Source organism: Schistocerca piceifrons, chromosome 4, assembly GCF_021461385.2.
Source record: "Schistocerca piceifrons isolate TAMUIC-IGC-003096 chromosome 4, iqSchPice1.1, whole genome shotgun sequence".
Taxonomy (NCBI): Eukaryota; Metazoa; Arthropoda; class Insecta; order Orthoptera; family Acrididae; genus Schistocerca; species Schistocerca piceifrons.
In genome coordinates, this window is record NC_060141.1 from 223,605,408 (window position 1) to 223,629,351 (window position 23,944).

Here is a 23,944-nt window from a genome sequence, read left to right on the forward strand (position 1 = left end):
GCAAAAAGTACCTTCTCTGACCCATAATTATCATTTATGTAATAATTAAATGTTGCCCTGGTCATTTTGTGCAAGTCCATTGTTGCATCGATGCCATTAGTGTTTAAAATGATAAAACTATTTCAATAATCAGAGAGAACCGATAGAGGTACTCAAGGTACCCTCCACCACACACACAGTCAGGTGGCTTGCAGAGTATGGATGTAGATGTAGATGAGTAGGGACTGTTTAATAAAGGTAAGGGCTTGGGAAATTGCCATCAATTAAGCAGTAAACACCCCACATGTAGGTGGCAGGAGATGATTTTCTGTGCCAACAGAGGACATGAAGGCATATCCCACATGATCAGCAGATTTACAGCCATCAGTGTAAAAAACAACAGCATCTCTAAACTCCCATAAAATTTGGCGGAAAAAACAATGGAATGCCATCAGGGGAATGGAATCTTTCGGACCTCAGCGGAGATCCATCCGAATTCGGGGCCAAGGAACTAACCAAGGACGGTGTTTGGGAGGGAACGTGGGAGACAGGACAAAGAAGGAAGCTGAAAATCTCAGTGAAGAGACAAAAGGTGGAGACCAACTGGTAAACCCGCCTGAGGGCAGGAATCAGGTGGGTGACGTCCACAGTCTAGGAACAGGATAGAATAGGAAGGATGAGTGGGAGAGGAATGGACAGCGATAAGAAACCAGGAGCTGGAACCACCGAACAGAAATAGGGGGGAGGGGGAGGGGGGGGGGGGGGGAAGATCCCAGCTTCAACCAGGAGACTATCAACAGGGCTAGTAGGGATGGCACCGGCAGCCAAATGGATACCATGATGGTGGACCGGATCCAGGAGCAACCGAACCAGAAACTTTACAACCATAGTCAAAGCACTAAAGCCCTATAAAGGCGGAGACGGATGGAGTGGTCCACACCCCAAGAGATGTGGGCAAGGAAGCGAAGGACAGTGAGTTTATGGAAACATCCTACCTTCAGAAGTCTGATATGAGGCAGTCAAGTGAGCTTGTTGTCGAAAAGAAGACCCAGGAAACAAAACTGTGGGACCACAGGTAATCGTTGGGCATCAAGACAGAGCTCGGGATCGGGGTGGATCGTAGTACAGCAACAGAAGTGGACCACCCGCGATTTTAAAGGAGAGATTTGAAGCCCATGTGAGAGGGTCCATGCAGAGGCACGCCATATAGCTCCCTGGAGCTGACGCTCTGCAGAGGCCATCAAAGAGGAACCAACCGAAATGCAGAAATCTTCCACATACAGAGCAGGGGTGACCTAAGGACCGACAGAGGCCACAAGTCCATCTATAGCAATGAGGAAAAGAAGTACACTCAATACAGAACCCTGTGGGATGCCATTCTCCTGGGTCCATGGAGAACTAAAAACACTACCTACCCGAACCCTGAATGACCGATGGAACAGGAACTGGCAGGTAAAAGTCGGGAGTGGGCCCCGAAGTCTAATTAAGATGTGACGGCGCCAAGCCGTGTCATATGCCTTGCAAAGGTCGAAAAATACTGCAACCAAATGGCGGCGCTGGGAAAAAGTCTGCCGAACTAGGGATTCCAAGCGAAGTAAATGATTGATTGGAGACTGCCCCTCTCGGAAGCCACACTAGTAAGGGGACAATGTATCCCGAGATTCGAGGGTCCAATTGAGCCGACAGGATACCATCCTTTCAAGTAACTTGCAAACAACATTTGTCAGACTAATTGGCCGATAGCTTTCAACAAACAGGGGGTCCTTACCAGACTTAAGGACAGGAACCACGATGCTATCCCTCCACTGAGAAGGGAAGCACCGTGGAGCCAAATACAATTAAACACCCGGAGATGTTGCCGTTGTGGAGCACTGAGATGTTGAAGCAGTTGGTTATGAATGGAGTCTGTGCCAGGCGCCATATCATGAGAAGAAGAAAATGTGGAAAGAAGTTCCCATTCAGTAAAAGGTTCGTTGGAAGATTTTGACAAGGGGTAAAACATAAGGCGGAAGCTTCGGCACACTGTTTCTGGTGAAGGAAAGTAGCTGGATAGGAAGCTGATCCTGTTGCAGAATGGGTCGCAAGAGGTTTCGCGAGAATCAACGGGTCCGTGCAAAAGCCATCCAGGAGATGGGGAAGGCCCCTGACAGTGACAATAGAACTGAAGGAAGAAACAAAGCTTTCCCAACATACCCGTTTGCTCTGTTTGATTAAGTAACGGGCTTTAGTACAAAGGTGTTTAAAGGTAATAAGGATGGCAACAGATGGGTGCCTCTTAAGGTGTTGCAAAGTTTGACGGCGACAACAGATGGCAATGGCCATGGCCGTACTACACCATGGGACTTGCTGGCGGTGAAATGGTCCAGATGAGCGCATTACAGCAAGGCTAGCAGCGCAAACAATCGCGTCAAACACCTCATGTAGGACGTCATCAATACAACCCGACAAAGAGGGAATCGGCGCTTTGGAAAGACCAACGAGGTAACCTGTGCATTGAGGAGCGGGAAGGGAGCGAGAGAATCAATGGAAAATGGTCACTACCACAAAGGTTGTCGTGTGGCAACCAGTTTAATGAAGGGAGGAGTTTGAGTAGACCCTGACTAGATGGAAATGCACTGCCCACAAGGGATGAAGAGCATTAAAATCCCAGAGGAGGAGGAAGATGCTTAGGGGGAGCCGGAAAGATGAAAAACACAAAATTAATGTTTTATGGTTTTTTAACTATCAAATTATTTGGAGTTTTCTGCATAAAACAAATCAAGTTTCACCCTTCTAAGTGAATTCTAAGTGTGTTTTTCATCACTGCACAGTTGACGCGCCGCGTGAACGGTTGTAGCAACTCTGTGTGTGTCACCTCTGACGGCGCCGCTCGCTGGCTGCAAGCAGGGTATCTTTGAGGAATTAGTGTTTTGTTTTCAACGTTGTATGGCTTTATCTCTGTGACAAGTGTGTGTTCATATCAGTAAACATGAATGCTATACCGTGTGCATTGACTTGTGGAGTTTGCTTTGTGTTGTTTAGCTATTCAATTTTGCGTATTTGATTAATTTTGCTCGCACCTGTTTTACATATTTGGTTTCTGGATATCAATATGCCCCGTTTCAGCAATTGAGTGTTTAAGAAAAGGCACGATGAGTGGAAGAAGAAATCTTCTGTTGTTTCGAAGGGAGATGCTGCTTAGACTGCTTCACTGACTATTCCAAATGAATGTGATAGAAGTTGTTCCAGCAAGACACTTTGTGACAGCAAAGAAAAATTTGAAAACTATGAAAGTGACAGTGATAATGTGAATGAAATAATTAACATTTCCTTGCTCTCTAATACTTTGAAACATAACGTATTATGCCAAGTTTACAAAGAAAAAGGACTGGAATTGAAAATAACTTCACACATTGGTTTGGCATGTAAAATGTTATTGAAGTGTAACAAATGTGCTGCAGAAGTTTCGTTTTCTAATTCTAACAGTAGTTCTCATAATGGAAATAGTGGAAAGAAGGTGTATGATATAAACGTTAGGCTAGTGTACGGCTTGCGTTGCATTGGTAAGGGCAGTGCTGCAGGGACAATGTTATGTCGAATTATGAACTTGCCAAAACCACCAACCAAGTTTTGATTTTATAATGAATTGGTGGGGTCTTCTGCTGAAGATATTGCTCAAGCTACAATGAACAAAGCAGTTGAAGAAGCTGTGACAGATAATGGGAATTGTAGAGATTTAACTGTTGCTTTAGATGGATCATGGTAACGTAGAGGTCATGAAACTCAAAATGGAGTTGTGACAGCTACCAGTGGAGACAGTTGCAAAGTACTTTATGTTTCAATTCTCTCAAAACATTGTAGATGTAAGGGCAATACCAAGGATGAACATGGTGAAAGTTGTGAAGCAAATTTCCATGACACGAGTGGAGTGATGGAAGTAGAGGGAGTGAAAGCAATTTTTTTTCCAGATCACAGGAGTGGTATAATGTATGATACACGAACTATCTAGGAAATGGTGACTCTAAGGGATATAAAGCTGTAGAGGAACTCCCGCAAACTAAAGCAGACATGAAGATCCCAGAAGCTTAGTGATGGTAAGACCCTTGGAGGAAGAGGAAGATTGACAGATAGATTGCAAAGGAATTATGGGTGTGCAATTACGCAAAATACAAGAAGCATTGAACATATGAGTAGAGCAGGGTATGGGCATTATTTTTTCATACTGCATCAACAAATGAGCACCCACAACAAGCACTATGCCCCACAGGTGATGGCTCATGGTGTAAGTACCAATCAGGAGAAGAATATGCACATAAAAACAGTTAGCCAGATGCTGTAATTGATGTAATTAAGCCCATGTTCAGACATTTACCACAGCCAAGTTTATTGGAAAAGTGTTTACATGGGAAAACACAAAATCCAAATGTAAGTGTAAATAATTTAACTGGGATTAGGATTCCCAAAAGAGTGTTTGTACAGATAAAAACATTGCATTTTTGGCATCATACAATGAAGGAAACATTATCAAGTGTGAAGTGCTCAAACATTAGGTTTCCAATCAGGACACAACACCATTTCCACAATGTGCCTAATTGATGAAGAAAGACAGAGAGGTGCAGGAAGAAGAGACAAAAGCCTACAACATGCACCAAAAGGGAAGAAAAGACTGGTGAAAAGGAAACTAACACTGGAAAAAGAAGAAGATGCTGATAATCCATCATATGGGGGCAGGAGTGTATTAAAAAACTTTGGAAGCCATTTCCCGTAATGTTAAAATTTTCATCTTTGAGGTACATTTTCTCAAAAACTGCTAACAGTACATCAATGAAATTTACACACAATATTGTTTACTTCTTTTCCTTCATTTTTATAAGCAATTGTAAAAAAAATTGTATAATTCAAGAGTTATACAAGAAAAAGTGCAAAATTTTAGATAAAAAATAAGCATCCGTTTAAAAAAATTGTAAAACAAAAACCAATAAATAGTTATTAACATGGCATTATAACTTTGTAGAGAAATATTCACTGAACATGTGGTCCAAACTTCAGAGCAATATGTTTAATGGTTTTAGACAAAATGTTCCTTCTATTGGCTAAAATTAACATGGAGGAGATGGATCGTTCCAGCTCCCCTTAAGAAGGGCAGTCAGGGCAGCAGGTGTACGAGTCCTGTCAGGAGAAAGAAAAAGATTGCACACCGTGACCTCAGAGTCCAGGTGGACCCTAACAGCAACTGCTTCCGATGTCGTTTGAAGACGAATCCAAATGCCAGCAATGTCTGTATGGACCAACGTACAAACGCCACCAGAGGCCCGCAGGGGGCCGACCCGATTTAGACAGAGAACACGGAACCCACAGAAGAATCGGTGAGTGATCAACAGTAAAATGAGATTCCTGTAGAACAACACAAGCTGCAGAGTAAGACGAAATAAGGGATTTCAACTCCGGAAGTTAACGGTAATATCTATTACAATTCCATTGGATAACCACAAAACGATGACTAAAATGGGGTTGAACAGGCTAAAGCCAGTCATGCCTCTGGGTCACCACCCGTCACCAACAAGGAGGGGGTGACATCCATGAACAACAGGTCAGAATCAGGGTGCGAAGGTGGGGATGGGACCTCTGGTGATACCACCAGAGGCTCCTTGTCCCGGGACTTACGTTTCTTCTTCTTTTCTGTTTGAGACTGAGGAGGGCTGTGGGACATAAACGAGCCAGCTGCAGCAAGATCTGGAACAGAAAGAGATCGGGCGACCTGGGGGCCCACAGACCGTGTTTCTCGTGGTCGTCGTGTGGCAGCAGACCTTTGGCCTGGAAGGTGCTGGGAAGGGGTATCGCAGGAGGGGCACCCTTGACCGGCAGACGCCGAAGAAGTGGAACACTTCTCTGGCTGGGGAGGGGGAGTGACACCCAGAGGGGAGGGTTTGGGAGCCGCAGGGGAGGGGTGCAGGATAGGGGTTTGGGAATGGGGTAAGGGAGGGGAAGGGAGGGGTGAAGATGTAACTAAAGCAGATTTAGACGTCATGGACACAGGGTGAAAACATGCATACTTCTTACAAGCCTCAGTGTAGGTTAGACGATCAAGGGACTTATACTCCTGTATCTTGGGCAATCAGGTGAACGTTGAAATATGTTATCCCGGCTGAGCCCCCAGTTGAAATATGGTATCCCGGCTGAGACACAAAGTTGAAATATGCTCACTATTTTTTATTTACTTAAATTTGGCTTATTTCGTGACAGTACCTTTTCCATTAGATGTTTACAAGGCGATATTGGTCTTGGCTTCAGTTGTCTAGTGGAAGTATGATTCCACAATGCATCTTTGTCAGCTGCAGAAATGACCTGGTTCAATGTGTTTGCCTCATTTTTGGTGCTTCAAATACCATTTCTTCGAATGTAGTTTCTTCTTAAAGTTTATACAAAAAAATAGTAACATAATTCAAAATTATTTATGATGGCGACCTGCACATTGTTCTACTGTCAACACACACCAAGAGTTAACTGCCGACTGACTATATTCAAAGACGACTCCAGCGTCAAAGACATTTTACACACCACACAAGCTTCCACTTGTAATCAGTCTCTTTGCTATCCTTCGACACATTTACTAATAGTAATCAATATGCTTTCACTCACAAAAATATAAGTAAATTAACATATAATAATGCAAATTATAATAAAAAAATTCTGACAAAAAATATAAGAAAACATTTACAATTTGGTATCGACAAATCCGGTAGAAAATAACATCTCCCAGATCCATTACAACTGCTCCCCAGGGCTTTTGTTGTTATGAACATATACAACAAAATCCCGACCACTCTCAGTAATGGATCTGTATTACACAATTAGTACATTAATGATGCAGTCTGATAACCTCTTCCAAATTTGGACTCTTTGAATCTGTGGATTTGTTACTGGCTGTTGTTGCAATGATTCTTCCCCATCAATCTCATACACAAAAAATTCAAGTAAAGAAATTATTTGACATGACAAATATACATGGTATAAAACATACATGAGAAATATTCTAACATACAGCATACAGATTGAAAATAATAGAAAGGTAAAACTCATTTCCTAGAATAAGATTTAAAATTTTTTTTAATATTAATGTTAATTTCATTATGCTTACATATTGTACAGTAAAAATGATACTGGACACACAGTGTAGTGTTTTTTTATATATATTTGCCTTTTGTATATTTTTACTTCTGATTTTCTTTTTTGAATTTCTTTTACTCATGTTTTTTTTTGCATATTTTTGCTTATGATTTTCTTTTTAAAAATTTTTAAAAAATTTTTTTTTACTCATGGCTTTTTTATTTTGTATTTTTTTGCTTATGATTTTCTTCTTTTAGTACAGCTTGATATATCATTATTATCTAAATTTTTTGCAATTATTGATGTACACTTGCCTCTCTACTACAATATTACTACAAGTCACATTCTTGTGAATAGTACTTTCGCTCCCCACAACATTTGTATAAACAACAATAAATTGCTCATATATCATGAGGCTTTATCTAAAATTTTTTTTGAAACTTATACCTTTGAATGCATGTCCTCACATGCATGCCTTCACCCACAGGGAAGACTTAGCTTCCAAAAATTAAAATTCAGAAATGCTCACAAGGGGGACTGTTTTTGTAAAAAAGTAAAAATAAATCTTTCTCTCATTCTCTGTTACAACAGTGTTTGTTCATCAGTTTCAATTAACATGTGACTTCAAATTATTAATTTATACATGCAAATATACATACTTGGTTGTACAGGTAGTTTTGTTCTAACAAGCATATTCCAGTGGAGGACTTTTGTTTTAGATGATAATAGGTTATTTAAATTTTTAAATTATAATTTCTGTTTATGTAGTTTCAAAGAGACAACATTCCTGAGACCAAATAATTTCTTTGACTTAGGATACACCAAACGATAAGCATTAGGGTGTGGATTTTCTATGACTTCAAAAGGCCCAATATAGATATCAAAGAATTTTTTTTAATTTCTGAAGTTAACATTTTTGATTTTTCATGAGATTTGACCAGAACAAGATCCCCAATTTTGAAAGTGGTTAATTTTACCCTCTTGTTATGTCTTTTATTCCTCTTTTCCCCTTGTTTCCTCATAGTTTCCCTGACAGTATCTTCTCTCTCTTGCATAGTTAAAAGTGTACATTTAGGAAATTCAATAAGTTCTGATATAAGATTTGGAGGTCTAATATTAAACATAATCTCATACGGTGAAAATCCTGTGGAACTATGTTGTAGGCTATTCATAATATCTTCAAAATTTCGAATGTGCTCAAACCAGGTTAGATGTTTATGGCTACAATAGGTTCTACAAAGTCTCCCGATTTCCCTCATATATCTTTCTGCAGGATTGGTGGATGGAGAATAAACAGATGTAAGTATATGCTTCAATTTTGATCTTTCAATAAACTTTTTCCAAATTTTGGAGGTGAACTGTGAACCATTATCTGATAATATAGCTTTTGGTTTACCCACCTGTGCGAAATAATCCCTTTCAATTTTTATTATAACTTCATGGCTAGTAGCTTTCTTCACTGGATATAGTTTAATTAATTTTGAAAATACATCTACCATAACAAATATGTAACAGTGACCACCTTTATTCTCTGGTAACATTCCATATAAGTCCACTGCGATAAGATCTAAAGGTTTTTCCGGAATAATGTTTTGCATCTCTCCACCACATCTTTGATTGCTCACTTTAACTCTGACATTTGTCACAGGTTGCCAATTCTTTTCTTACCTTCTTTCCAATATTGTAAAAATAAACATTTTCTTGTATCTTTTGAATGCACTTCTGTATCCCACAATGACCAAAACTTTCACGTATGTAAATGATCAGCTTATCAGCATCTGCCTCTGGCCAACACAGTTTCCAATCATCAGAATCTACATCTGTTCTCCGAAATGAAATCCCCTTATGTAATTTGTAAAATTTATCAAGTTTCTCATACCCCTTCTTGCCTAAACATTCTTTGATTAATTTCCAACTCTGATCCAAATTTTGATTTTTTCTAATTTTGTTACACATAGCTCTAATTGTTTTCTAATTTTCCACCCATTTCAACTATCTAATTTTAAATTGCTTTTCCTCCTCTTGTTCAAAAATCTCTTCTCCCCCAACTGGTAACCTTGAAAGTGAATCAGCTACTACATTCTCAGAACCTTTTGTGTGTTTGATTTCAAAGTCAAACTGTTGCAGAAATATTGTCCATCTGGTCAATCTACTGTGGTATAATTTGGACTCTTGTAAGTAACTCAATGCTTTGTGATCCGAAAATACTATGGTTTTATGTCCAATAACGTAAATTCTAAATTTTGTAAAAGCCCAATGAATTGCCTAAAGTTCCTTCTCTGTGACTGTATAATTTTTTTCATGCTTGAGCAACATTCTGCTTGCAAATGCTATGGTACAATGTATCTTAACTCCATTCTCTACTCTTTCTTGAAATAACTCTGCTCCAAGCCCATAATTACTGCTATCAGTGTTCAAACAAAATGGTAAATTAAAATCAGGTCTGTGTAATAAGTGTTGCTTCCTCAACTCTTGCTTAATTTTATCAAACTCTTCCTGACAACTTTTATCCCAAACCCAAACAGTGTTTTTCTTAAGTAACTGACTTAAACATGGTGCATTCAGACTCTGATCACTTATATGTTTTCGGTAATAACTGCATAACCCAAAGAACGACTAATTGTTTTTTAGTCTTAGGAATAGGAATTTCTGAAATTGCTTTAATTTTTTCTGGATCTGCCAAAATTCCCTTGTCTGTGACAACATGACCCAAAAATTTTAATTCAGAAACTGCAAATTTACATTTCTCTAATTTCAATGTCATCCCCCCCTTTTCTAAGTTTTTCACAAACTGACTTTAAAATCGAAAAATGTTCCTCCCAATTTTGCCCTGTAACCAAAATGTCATCTACATAAATTATCAGTTTAGACGCAAGTTCTTGCCCCAGTACATGATCCAAAGCTCTTATAAATTCAAAAACAGAAGAATTTAACCCAATATTGGTAACTCTTACCATTGTACAAGAAAGCAGTATATTTCCTAGAATTAACCGAAAGTGGTACCTGATGAAAACCCGAAGTTAGATCCAAACTTGACATATTTTATATCTGTAAATTTATAGAGTAACTCATCAATATTTTCGGGATGGTCTGTCTGTCTGTCTGAACAAAATTTTGTTTAAGTGTCTAGAGTCCAAAACCAATCTTACTCCACCATCTTTTTTCGAAACTACTACTAGAGGATTATTATATGCACTGGTACTCCTTTCTATTATATTACATCCTTCCATCTTTTTCAGCTCTCTCTCAACAGCAGGTCTTTTTGATATTGCAATACTGTATGGTTTTATGAAAAATGGTTCATCGGGTTTTACCTGAAGCTCACACTGATAACCCTTTGCCCTACCAGGTATGTCACTGAAAACATCACTGTATTCCCACAGCAGATTTTGGAACTGTTGTTTTTGATCCCCAGATAATTTTTGTGTTTCTGAAATTTTCAGATTTACTAAATTCCCAAATTCAACTTCATCAGTATCAAATCTATGAGTTTCAATATTCTCCAATCTATTTTCTTTTAGTAAATTGATACTGTCAAAATTTCCATTACTCTGATCACCTAGTGTGTTCACAAAATTTGTCTGAATGTATTCCCTTTAACTAGTTTCTATCAAAAGTTTTCTTCCAACCCAATCAAATGCTGTATTTACTTTTACTATCCAATTCATACCCAAAAGAAAATCCTCATTAAATTCCTGAATTACAAAACATCCATGTGTGAACAACTTGCCTTCAATTAAAAATGTCACTAAAGCCTGGCTTTTTACCAATTTACTGCTCTTCCCAGTAGCACCTTTTATCTTTACCCCAACAACTGGCATTTCAACAAAATCTTTCCCCACTTTCAATTTCTTGCTTAACCTTTCAGATATTCCCGAGATCTCACTTCCTGTATCAATTAAACATTTACCAATGCATGACCCAATTTGAACTTTTATATAAGTACTGCAAAATTGATCACTTTTCTCAGAACCTGTATCCTCACGCAATAAATCACTTTCAATTTCCCCAAACCTATACTTATCAGAATCATATGGTATATCATTACATGTATTATTTGTCACAGTTATAAAATTTGCCCAAGATACAAAATTGTCATTAGTACTCTCTATAATCTCAAATAGCCAAGAATTTTCATCCAAATCACATTGTATACTATTGAAGTACTCATCCTTCAGCTTTTCAAAAATAAAATAGCTCGTCTTTTTCCACCACTCAGGACATACAGTTTCACATACATTAATAAGCATTTTTCTAAAGTTCTTGTCAAAAGAAATAGTTTTACTGTTCAGCCATAGATTCATAAGAAATGTGTGTGAGTGTCATTAGTATCTGTAAAAGTTTCACTTAGGCTAGAAGTTATACATGTATCATCATTATTTGTGTAGTCAGATTCTTTACCAACAACATCAAAATTCACACTTTTACATACACCCAGCTTGTGAGCCTTATTCATCCTGGTAACATCCCTGGGAATTTCTATAACATTTTCACTATTTAATCCATTTTCAACCATGTGTATACCCAACTCTCTATTTAAACTAATGAAATACCTTTCCTCAACATCAATACCATTACTATCATAATCAACTTCATCATCAACATCATTATCATTATACATATTCAGGTCATACACATTCAAATTATTCCCCAAAATATAATTTCCCCTTTCTAAAGTTACCAGATCCCTTTCACCAATATTTTCATTCTCTCAGCATCCATTCTCTCTTTCATTCACACACATCTCTGAACTACTACAAATTACATCATCTGACAAAGTGTTGTTCTTTTCTGCCCAAGTGTAAAACTCTGTTAAATTAAATGAATCACAATTACTTTTATCTACTGTATATTTTTGTGTACTGAAAATTTTATCTTTATCAATATCATCATTATTTTCCTCTTGAAATTTCTTCAATAAGTAACAACTAATGACCTCATGTGATAGTTGAGGTTTGGAACTGTCATGTTTGGGTTTATGATAGTCACATCCATTGGTCCTTTCATCATGCTCACCTTCTGCCTCAACCTTGCGGACCTTCAAGGGGGCGTCTACTCGTTTTTTATTTCCTGAATTACAACTTGTTCCTGCTTGAACTGCTGATTGTGGTTCTGCCAATGTCTCTGATCAACATTTCTGTTCCCATTCCTATGCCAAACATTACCTGATTGTTGGTAGTTTCCGTTGTACTGATCTCTAGCAAAATTTCTGTGATTTTGATCCCTAAAGTGTTCTCTATTTTGTTGATTATTTCCGCGAAAATGTTGTTCTTGTTTTGGATAAAAATTATGGTCCTTCTTTTGAAAATTGTTATATCCCCGCGAATTTTGACTGGCAGTATGATAATTGTTTTGTTCCCTTTTTTGAAAGTTATCATTTCCCCAATTTTGGTCATTACCTTTCTGAGTAAACCCACTATGTGTTCTTGTTGTTACCCTATCCAATTTTTCAATATAATTGAGAAACTGCTCTACATTACTATCAGGACAATGAACTAAACTGCATTGCTGATGGCAATCTTCTCTTTAAGGTATCAATTTTGATCAAGTCATCCAAAGGTTTTGTTAAATGAATAAGTTTTTGAAGTTCACTTTTGCAAAATTGTTTCATGTTCCCATCTGATTCTCTATAGTTTCTCCCATTCAAAAATTCACTTTTGATTCTAATTTGTTTAAGATCATCCCAAAAATTTTGCAGAAATTTTGATTCAAATTCTGAAAAGGTCATCTCCACAATTACAATCTGGTTTGCCCAAGTCAAAGCTTCCCCTTCCCAGAATTTTTTCACAAATTTAATTTTCATATCATCTGGTGAGTGAGGTAAAAAACAATCCTTACAATACTGTATAAAATCAACGGGATGTAAGGGTCCATCTACCGAAAAGTGCTTCACTGGAATATTAGATACAAGATTGCATGTGTTGACATTGTGATTTTTGCTTTGAAATTCAATGTCAAAACTTTCAATTTTTTCGCTAAGTTCTTTGACAGATTTTTTGTTTTCGAAATCATTGCACTCTACTTTTCTTTCTGGAGTAACCAAACGATTGTCAGTTTCTTGTTGTACATTTTTTACTAAAACTTTTGTGTTCTCATCCAAATTTTTAATTTCCCCTTTTATCTCATTAAAATCAAATTTCTTTCCCTATCTGCCAGTAACTCATTTTTTACAGTATTAATTTCATCGCTCAATTCAGCATCAATTTCATTTACTTTTTCTTCCAAAGATTCAATTTTTTCCTCAACACTGCCAACTCTGTTCGAAAGATCACCCACTTGGGTATTGACTGCTTGGACTTGCAACAAAATGTTATCAATTTTTTCATCCCAGTAAGTCTTAGTGTCGTCAACTGATTGTTTAATTTCTTTCGTAAAATTTACAAGAAAACTTTTTAAATCAAATTGATCAGTTCTTTCTGTTTCATTTGACCTGTCCTGATTTTCGAAGTCTATTAAATTACTGCTTTCTACTTTAGGCGCAATACTCTCGAAAATCTCATAAGTCATTGTGAAGAAAAAAATTTATACACAACAATACAAAACAAGATAAAAATATTGTTTTAACAAAATACGAGGGTTTCGTGACTTATCTGGAACACTCTTCTACTGTTGCAAATCCACGTTTTCCATCCATGTGATTGTTGACCAAAATTCTTGAAATTACTTCTTCTGTCGTGAACTACATTTTTTTGCCGAAACATTAGTTCTCCAAAACTTTTACTTCCCTATGAACACAAATACTGTAACACACATTCTGAAAAAACTGGTATTAACACACAAAAATTTTCTACCTCGTAGCACTGTTGAAGATCTCGTGAACACAATATCCCGGCAACAGTCCCCAGTTGAAATATGTTATCCCGGCTGAGCCCCCAGTTGAAATATGGTATCCTGGCTGAGACACAAAGTTGAAATATGCTCACTATTTTTTATTTACTTAAATTTGGCATATTTCATGACAGTACCTTTTCCGTTAGATGTTTACAAGGTGATACTGGTCTTGGCTTCAGTTGTCTAGTGGAAGTATGATTCCACAATGCATCTTTGTCGGCTGCAGAAATGACCTGGTTCAATGTGTTTGCCTCATTTTTGGTGCTTCAAATACCATTTCTTCGAATGTAGTTTCTTCTTAAAGTTTATATAAAAAAATAGTAACATAATTCAAAATTATTTATGACAGCGACCTGCACATTGTTCTACTGTCAACACACCAAGAGTTAACTGCCGACTGACTATAGTCAAAGACAACTCCAGCATCAAAGACATTTTACACAACACACAAGCTTCCACTTGTAATCAGTCTCTTTGCTATCCTTCGACACATTTACTAATAGTAATCAATATGCTTTCACTCACAAAAATATAAGTAAACTAACATATAATAAGGCAAATTATAATTAAAAAATTCTGACAAAAAATATAAGAAAACATTTACAATTTGGTATCGACAAATCCGGTAGAAAATAACACATCTCCCAGATCCATTACAACATGGAAAATGATTGCCATGACAATTAACACACACAGGATGGGGAACACAGGAACTCCCCTCATGGAGTGGACGTTCAGTCACCACAGAGAGGGGGCTGCAAACAGCAGGAAGACTTTCATCCAAAACGCAAACACTTAAAACATCTCATAGGTGGTGGGATACGGTTTCACATCACATTGATAAACCACGATCTTTAGTTTCTCAGGGAGAGTATCCCCTTCAAAGGCAAGGATAAAGGCACCAGTATCAATGTGATTGTCCTTCGGACCCTTCTGAATACGTCGAACAAAGTGAACACCCCGCCATCCGAGGTTGTCCTGAAGTTCCTCATCAGTTTGAAGGATGTGGTCCCTGTGAAAAATCACATCCTGAATCACATTCAGAGACTGGTGGTGGGTAATGGACACAGGGATTGTGCCAAGATGGTTACAGGCACGAAGGGCTGCAGACTGGGCAGCTAAGGCAGTTTTGAGCAACAACGAACCCGACCGCATCTTGCTCAGAGTGTCCACTTCACCAAACTTGTCTTCAATGTGTTCCACAAAAAATGAAGGTTTGGTATTGGTGAAAGTATCCCCATCAGTCCTGGTGCAAACCAGATAGCGGGGGAAAGGTTTCGCCCCTAGCCGACGAGCCTGACCCTCCCCCCCAGGGGGTAGCCATGGAAGGGAAGGCAGAAGGGGCAGAAGAAGCAGCACTAAAAGAATAAGCTCCATGCAGAGAGACGGCCGCAAAAAAACTGCCAGAGTTCTGGATCTGTATGCGTTTCATTTGCATAGCATCCGTCCTGATACCTCCCACTCTGAACAGTGGCTCTCCCCACACGCACCACTCAGCCACAGCAAGGGCCGTCTGGCACGGCCGCCATTGGCGGGAGTTCTGATGCTCCAGGACAACAAGCAACTACTCCTGGGCTTACCTAAGGTGGTCAGAGCTCAGGTATCAGAAGTGTGATTCCTGTGTTCTCAGGGGCTCAACTAAAAGGGTACATAGCAACCCCACCACACGGGCTGGCTACCGTGCTGGCTATACACCCTAGCATCTGACAACGATGTGAAGGAAAAGGTGGAATGAACTAGGAGGGCACACGTCAGACACTTTAGGTAAGGTGCTCTTCCCCAAATGGCTCACACTATGGAATAGAAATTTAATAATGGAGGTCAAACCCCAGAGGGGGACCACAGAATGCCAAAAGGATGAGGTAATTACACAACAAAACCAAATTGCAAAGCCAACATAACCAGGAGGATAGAGGGGCCAACTTAAACAAGGACACTAAGAGAGGGAGAGGAGAGGGCAAAGGGGAAAGAGCAAGGAGAGGAAAGGAGGAAAAGGGCAAGGAAATGTAGCCCTGGAAAGAAGGAAGGCTGCAATAGCTCGGAGCCCCGTGCTCACCATGCACGTACTCATGAAAGGACCATGAGCCCCTGGGTGGAACTGCAGGGGAGGGTGAGAGGAGGGGGAGGGTAGGACTGGGATAAGGAGGGAGAAGGGGGAAAGGACATAACAGGGGCAGAGTCAGATGTTATCCACACAGTGAAGTCTAGTCATATTTCTGACGAGACTCAGTGTAGGATAAATGATCACGGAACTTATACCCCTGTATCTTCTTTCCCTTCTTATAAACCAGACAATTTGGTGAACATGCTGAGTGACGGATAAGACAATTAACACACTGGCAGCAGAACACACGGACTCCCTTCAAGGAGTGGTTGTCCACATACACTGCATAGAGGGTCCGCTCTACAGTGTGAAGAAATAACACAAGCACCGAAATCACCTCATGGGTGCTGGGACATACTGCTTCAAGTCATACCAATAACACACAACCTTGACCTCCAGAAGGTTATCTCCCTCAAATGCCAGAATAAAAGTGCTGGTATACCAGTGCAATTTTCCGTACAACCTTTCTGAACACGCTAAACAAAATGAACGTCCTGTCATTCCAGATTGCCCTGGAGTTCATCATCTATTTGAAGGATGATTCCCTAGGAAAAATGACAAACTAGACTGGTTGAGGAGTAATGGACACCAGGAGGTCAGCAGCATGGTCACAAGCATGAAGGGCTACTCTTCAACATTTACTGCAAAAAATTACAGCTTGGTGACAGTGAATGTGCCGGTTTCAATCCCAGTGAGACCAGATAGGAAGTAGCAAGGAAAGTATTTCACCACAAGCCGGCAAACCTGTCCCTTCTCCCAGGGTGTAGCCAGGGAAGGGTTGGCCTCTGGGTCATAAGCAACAGCATTAAATGATCGATTACAAACCAAAGAGATGCCAAAGTTTTTGGGAGCTTAAAATGTTTCACACACAAAGCATTCACAATGATACCACCCACTCTGACCACGGTATCTCCCCATGGGCAACACCCAGCCACAGCAAGAACTGTCTGGCAAGGTAGCCATTACCAAGAGTTCTGATGCTCCAGAATGAAGAACAACCAATCCTAGGCATACATGAGGAGGCAATAGTTTAGGTACCAGAAGTGTGATCCCTGTGTTGTCAGTGGGCTCAGCCAGATGGGGACATAATAGCCCCACTACATGGATTGGCTACACTTCCTGGGGACCTAACGGTACCGAAGAGGTGGGGTGGGGTGGGGTGGGAGGGGGAGGAGGAGGGAGGGACAGACTATAATGGGACAAGAAGATGGGAAGGAGAGAGAGGAATCCATGTTTTAGATGCCAGAGAAGGAGTTGTTCCCCAAATGGCTCACACTAAAGACAGAAAATTTAGAAGTGGAGATCAAACCCCAAGGAGGGACCAAAAATGCCAAAAGGATGACAGAATAGGCAAGATGAACAAAATCACAAGGAATACAGAGAACAAGGTGGATAGCCATCTCAACATAAATGAAAGCAATAAAAACAAAGAATGAGGCAAGGTGGGGGCATAGGAGAAGGCACAAGGATGGGAGGGAGGGAAAGGAAACCCACGTGGGAGAGCAAAAGCAGCCTGGGAAGGAAGAATGGACCAGAATAACTCAGGACCCTGCACGTGGTATGCACAAACTCACAAAAGAACCAGGAGTGGGGGGCGTTTTTGGACAGATAGTGCAATAATGTTTCCTTTTAGCATTTTCCAAATTCTGTTATTAAACCATGGTGAGTCTTTTCCATCTGTAATCTAAGTACTTGGCACATACTTTCCCCAAGCCTGATTTACGATCAGTTTAAACTCTTCGCATAATTCTGCGCCCGTCATATTTGAACTAACTGATGTCCAGTCATTGTCTAAGTGGGATAGTAACACCTGTTTATCTGCTCTTTCCTCCTCCATTGCTTTATGAATTTTACCAACCACTGTTAGTATGACAACTTGGACACTGTTGATAAGATTGGGCCTTTTTGTAGCTACACAGTCTAAAATATTTCCACTCTTTGTGGATTGTTGAATTAACTGGTCATAACAGCTTTCAGAAAACGTGTTAACAGTCACTAAACAAGGCTTACTGACTGTACCACCTAAACTCCATCTATAGAAGTTCCAGACTACACTCAACAGGTTAAAGTTGCCTCTACCTAATATAGTGTAATTGGGGTAGTCCCTCACTAATGAGCTCGGCAGTTCTTTTAATGGTTCTACAACTGTTTCACCAGAATCAAGTGATTGATGAAAAACAACCAAGAATTAACTTGAGTTCACATATGCTGGTTACATGTGAGCAGATTACTTTGCAGTAGCAGTATTTCAACATTGATAAATAATATTTTCACAGATTGCAATAAGCATGAGTAATGTGTCCATAGTTCTGATAGAAAGCATTCTGCAAGGTTATGTGATTGAAGACTACAAAATCTGGGACATTTTTTTCACCTAAGAGAGTTTGGGAACAAAAGACTACCATAGGGAAATCAGGGTGTATGGGAACCCTACGAAGGAAATAGGGAAGATCGCTTACTGGAACAACAACAACAACAACAACGAAACTTTCACTTACTCCACGAGTGAGCGACACGATAAGGGCAGATGCTCCATTTCTTCGGGTTGCATGTCAAGAGCTTCCTGTAAAGCTGCTGCCTCCTCTGCAAGAACTGCCATATTTCGTGGGTGATTTATGGCTGATGCATCATCCACCAGAGCATTCTCATATTTTGCTATGTGTGTGAGATCTGTTTTGCCTCTGTTTGCATTAGAGTTTTTAGCTGAAAACCAAAAACACTGTTATTCTGATGGGACCACAAAATTACATATTGCATTTATCACTTTTAAAATGACAACAATTAGATCTGCTTTAGCAGGTAATAAAGAACAAGAAAAATGCAAACTATATTAGCATGGAAGAGTGAACACCGAGTGGTAGAACTTGGATCTGGATAGTAGGGATGCAAGAACAACTGAATGGGGATGTGCGAAAAGCAGGAAACCGTGTGATTACCGACATTTTAATGTGTTGTTGTGGTCTTCAGTCACTTTAATAAGTGATCAAAATGTGTTAATATGTGAAACTTTCAGCACACTACCAAAATGGTGTGTAATTTATTACAATTAATAATTATTATTAGGGATGATAACTATTGACTGTTAACCCCATAGATACAATAATAGTGAAAACAATTATTAACTGTTCAGAACTCTCAAAACGGATGAGTAGTATCAATGAAAAACAATGTTACAATTTACACAGATGTGACTTGCGTGTGACAGGATCTTTTGCTCCATCCCTCATGTTCGTCTGATAAGCAACCTTTTAATAATCACTTATTTTCGTCAGTGCAAAAATGTGACTGGAAAAAATTTCATCAGGATCACCACATTCACTATAACCACAAATACAGCAAGCAGGATGTGATGGCCCTTTTTAATTGCCATCCATTCCATAATAAAGCAATAGAGCACACAGTAACGAAAACTCAGGAGAAATGTGGAAAAGCAACCGAATTCCTCAGGAATAAAACCATGAAGTTTTTAATGATTTTAGTTGTATGGGCATTAGGTTGTGGCCTACAGCATATTTCTTCGTAACAAAATGAGGGTAATGGAATGTAATCAAATTTGATCAGGTGATGCCAATAGAATTAGATTAGATGAGAAACAAACTAGTAAATAAGTTTTGCTATTTAGCAGTGAAAAAATTGCAGATGACAGATGTACAGAGGATATAAAATGCAGGGCTGTAACAGCAAGAAGAGCAATATGTTGATGTCAAACATAAAATTTGTTTTAGAAAGGTTTTTTTTTCAAAGTATTTGCCTAGAAAGCGGTTATATGTAAATGAAATGCCAGTGAAACTGTACAGATAAGAGGGTCTAGAAGATTCTGGAGAAAAAAATAAGGGGGGGGGGGGGGGAGGGAGGGAGGGAGGGAGAGAGAGAGGGAGAGAGAGAGAGAGAGAGAGAGAGAGAGAGAGAGTCATTGTGGGATTGTGCTTCTAGCTTGGAACCTGCAGTATTCTCTTGCATGGACTGTAACTTTTTTTCTCAACTAGCTTGCTGTTTATTTTACATTACCACTGCTTTCTTGGACATAAGACAGTTTAGCTTGTCACTATGATAGCTGAAGCAATAATGAATGAACACATATGGGCTGACAATTGTAAATCAACAACTGATGGAGTAGTACAAGACGTTATCTGTGTTTGGTGCACTTTATACATAGGTGTGCCTGTTCAAGGTTTAATACCTAGAAAACAATAATCACATTTCCATAACGGTGACAAGTGAGCGTGCTTCAGTAGTTGTGTGTTAATACTTGGCAGCAAACCACTGTGTGTATAGTGTCCTATTTGATGCTGCAAACAGCTAGGGAAACAGTAGTTTGACCAACATTTGGGGACAGTATGTTAATGGTTGTCTTATGTTTACCATTTACTGCCTCAGTGTATTTCTCATTTGAGTTTAAAGATTTTTTCACATCTCCTGTAATTCTGTCGTTGAGGTGATATGTACATTAAAAATTGCTTATTATATTTATTTTGAATCTGTCATTAGATATGGGATAATTTTCTGGCGAAGTTCGAGTACTGAATCTCAAATATGAAACTGCAAAAGAGAATTGTTAGATACATGTGTACTGCACAACAAACAGAGTCTGGTCGCCCATTATTTCGGAAATCACATATCCTAACTGTTCCATCCACGTAGATTAGATTAATACTTGTTCCATAGATCATGAATACGACACTTCGTAATGATGCGGAACATGTCAGGTTAATAAAAGATGTCTGTACAAGATATTACATTACACAAAATATTGCATGACAATGTTTAAGTTGTTGTTTTTTTTCCATAATTTATATCTAAAAATTCAGCCAATGAGTAGAAGGAGTTGTCATCTAGAAATTCTTTTAATTAATTTTTAAATGTTAGTTGGATATCTGTCAGGCTTTTGATGCTGTTTGGTAGGTGACCAAAGACTTTTGTGGCAGCATAATTTACCCCTTTCTGTGCCAAAGTCAGATTTAACCCTGCATAGTGAAGATCATCCTTTCTCCTGGTGTTATAGCTATGCACACTGCTATTACTTTTGAACTGGGTTGGATTATTAACAACAAATTTCGTAAGTGAATATATATACTGTGAGTTTACTGTGAGGATCCCTAGATCCTTAAATAGATGTCTGCAGGATGACCGTGGGTGGGCTCCAGCAATTATTCTGATTACATGTTTTTGAGCAATGAATACTTTTCTACTCAACGATGAATTACCCCAGAATATGATGCCATACGAAAGCAGTGAATGAAAGTAGGCATAGTAAGCTAATTTACTGAGATTCTTATCACCAAAATTTGCAATAACCCTAATAGCATATGTAGCTGAACTCAAGACATTTCAGCAGACCATCAATGTGTTGCTTCCAGTTTAACCTCTCATCAGTGGTCACACGTAAAAATTTTGAAAATTCTACCTTAGTTACAAACTTCTGTTCAAAGTCTATATTTATTACTGGAGTTGTGCCATTTACTGTGTGGAACTGTATATACTGTGTTTTATCAAAATTTAAAGAGAGTCTGTTTGCTGAGAACCACTTAATAATTTTGTGAAAAAACATCATTTACAATTACATCACTTAGTTCTTGGTTTATGGATGTTATTACTATACTTGTATCATCAGCAAAAAGAACTAACTTTGCATCTTCATCAGTGTGGAATGGTAAGTCATTAATGTATATCAAGACAGTAAAGGACGTAAGACCGAACCCTGTGGGACCCCGTACTTGATAGCCCCCCAGTTCGAGGAAGCAGCTGTTGTTTTAACATTACATGAACTACTTATTTCAACTTTCTGCATTCTTCCAGTTAAGTATGAATTAAACCATTTGTGCACTGCCCCACTCAAACCATAATGATTTAGCTTATCTAAAAGAATTTCATGATTTACACAATCAAAGGCCTTTGAGAGATCACAAAAAATACCAATGGGTGATGTCCGGTTATTCAGAGCATTTAATATTTGATCAGTGAAAGTGTATATAGCATTTTCTGTTGAAAAGCCTTTCTGAAAACCAAACTGACATATTTTTACAAATATGTGAGGCTACTCTTGAATACATTACTTCCTCAAAAATTTTTGATAGAGCTATCAGAAGAGAGATTGGACGGTAGTTTTTGACATCCGACATATCCTCCTTTTTATGCAATGGTTTTACAATGGCATATTTCAGTCTATCAGGGACAACACCCTGCTCCAAAGAGCTATTACATACATGGCTGAGAGTCCTACTTATCTGTGGGGAACAAACTTTAAGTACCTTGCTGGAAATGCCATAAATTCCGTAAGAGCTTTTACTTTTCAGTGAGTTTATTGTTTTACTGATTTCAGAGGGAGAGGTTAGTGGAATTACAGTTGTATCAAACTGCACAGGTATTGCCTCTTGTACTAGTAGCCTTGCCTCTACTAGTGAAGATCTAGATCCTATATTCTCCACAACATTTAAAAAATGATTATTGAAAATATTTTCAATTTCTGATTGTTTGTTAGTACACTTGTCATTCAGTTTTATGGCACTAAAGTCTTCCTGTGCTCTTGGTTGCCCTGTTTCCCTTTCAATAATATTCCAAATTGCTTAAATTTTACTATCAGAGTTACTGATCTCAGACATGATACACATGCTTCTGGACTTTTTAATAACTTTTCTTGGTAACGCACAATAGTTTTTATAATATTGAACAATTTTGGGGGCAGTACTCCCTCTTGCTGTTAGATACAGCTCTCTTTTACGGTTGCAAGATATTCTTATTCCTTTAGTTAGCTAAGGTTTTTTTATATGTTTTCTTGGAATTATGTTTAACTATTTTCTTGGGAAAACAATTTTCGAATACCCTTAAAAATATGTTGTGAAATAAGTTATATTTCAAGTTTGCATCGGGTTCCTTATACACTTCATCCCAGTCTAGCTGCTGTAGGCTTTCCCTAAAGTTTGCAATATTTATATTGTTAATTGAACGCACTGCTTTGAAAGTCTGATTTGATATACTGCATGGCGCTATGTCATGTATTGTAACTAGCTGTGCACCATAATCTGAAAGACCATTCTCAACAGCATAAGCATTTATGTCCTTAAACTTATCTTGGTCTATAAAAAAGTTATCTATCAACATACTGCTGTTCTTTGCTATCCGAGTTGTGAAATTATAATCTTCCTACACAGCAGACAAAAATTATTTGCTGAGAATCATTTTAACCATACATATTACACACAAAACAAAAATAATGTTATGCTAGCCACACTCCAGTTGAAATTATATGCACGGACTCCACAATGTAGGGGGACAACAATACACAAAAAGTTAATGGGCAAAAATATATTTAATAGGAAGCTAGAAATTTTAGAAACGAGGCTATAGCAGATTCTGTCGGCAAAATAGTACTATTCAATAGACGAATTCATAGAGGATGAAATGATAATTTGAGCAAGGGGAAATTAAGTATATATATCAAAATTGTATTATTATTATTATTCTTTCCTGTCTCAGACGTTATGTCTGGTTAAAAATGGAAAGTGACGCGGACCTTGATCAAGCGTGACTTCCTTTTAACTGTACGGTATATGTTAAATTGCATTTAGGAACTTTCGGGTAATTGAACATGTATCAATAATTACAGATTTCTGTAGTTGTATATATACGTTTGGATGTAGCTGTATTGCATTGATGTACTGGTGGATATTGTGTGGTATGACTCCTGTAGTTGATAGTATAATTGGTATACTGTCAACTTTATCCTGATGCCACATGTCCTTGACTTCCTCAGCCAGTTGGATGTATTTTTCAATTTTTTCTCCTATTTTCTTCTGTATATTTGTTGTATTGGGTATGGATATTTCGATTAGTTGTGTTAATTTCTTCTTTTTGTTGGTGAGTATACTGTCAGGTTTGTTATGTGGTGGCGTTTTATCTGTTATAATGGTTCTGTTCCAGTATAATTTGTATTCATCATTCTCCAGT

General features: G+C 38.5%; 1 protein-coding gene across 3 annotated transcripts in view; it reads right to left on the reverse strand.

Moving 5' to 3' along the window:
• Positions 1 to 23,944, reverse strand: part of LOC124794966 — a 112,638-nt gene that overhangs the window by 75,786 nt on the left and 12,908 nt on the right. For all 3 annotated transcript variants that reach the window (XM_047258694.1, XM_047258693.1, XM_047258695.1), the window contains exon 3: positions 18,499 to 18,703. In XM_047258694.1, coding sequence (XP_047114650.1) covers positions 18,499 to 18,703 — 205 coding nt within the window. The remainder of the gene's footprint in view (positions 1 to 18,498; positions 18,704 to 23,944) is intronic.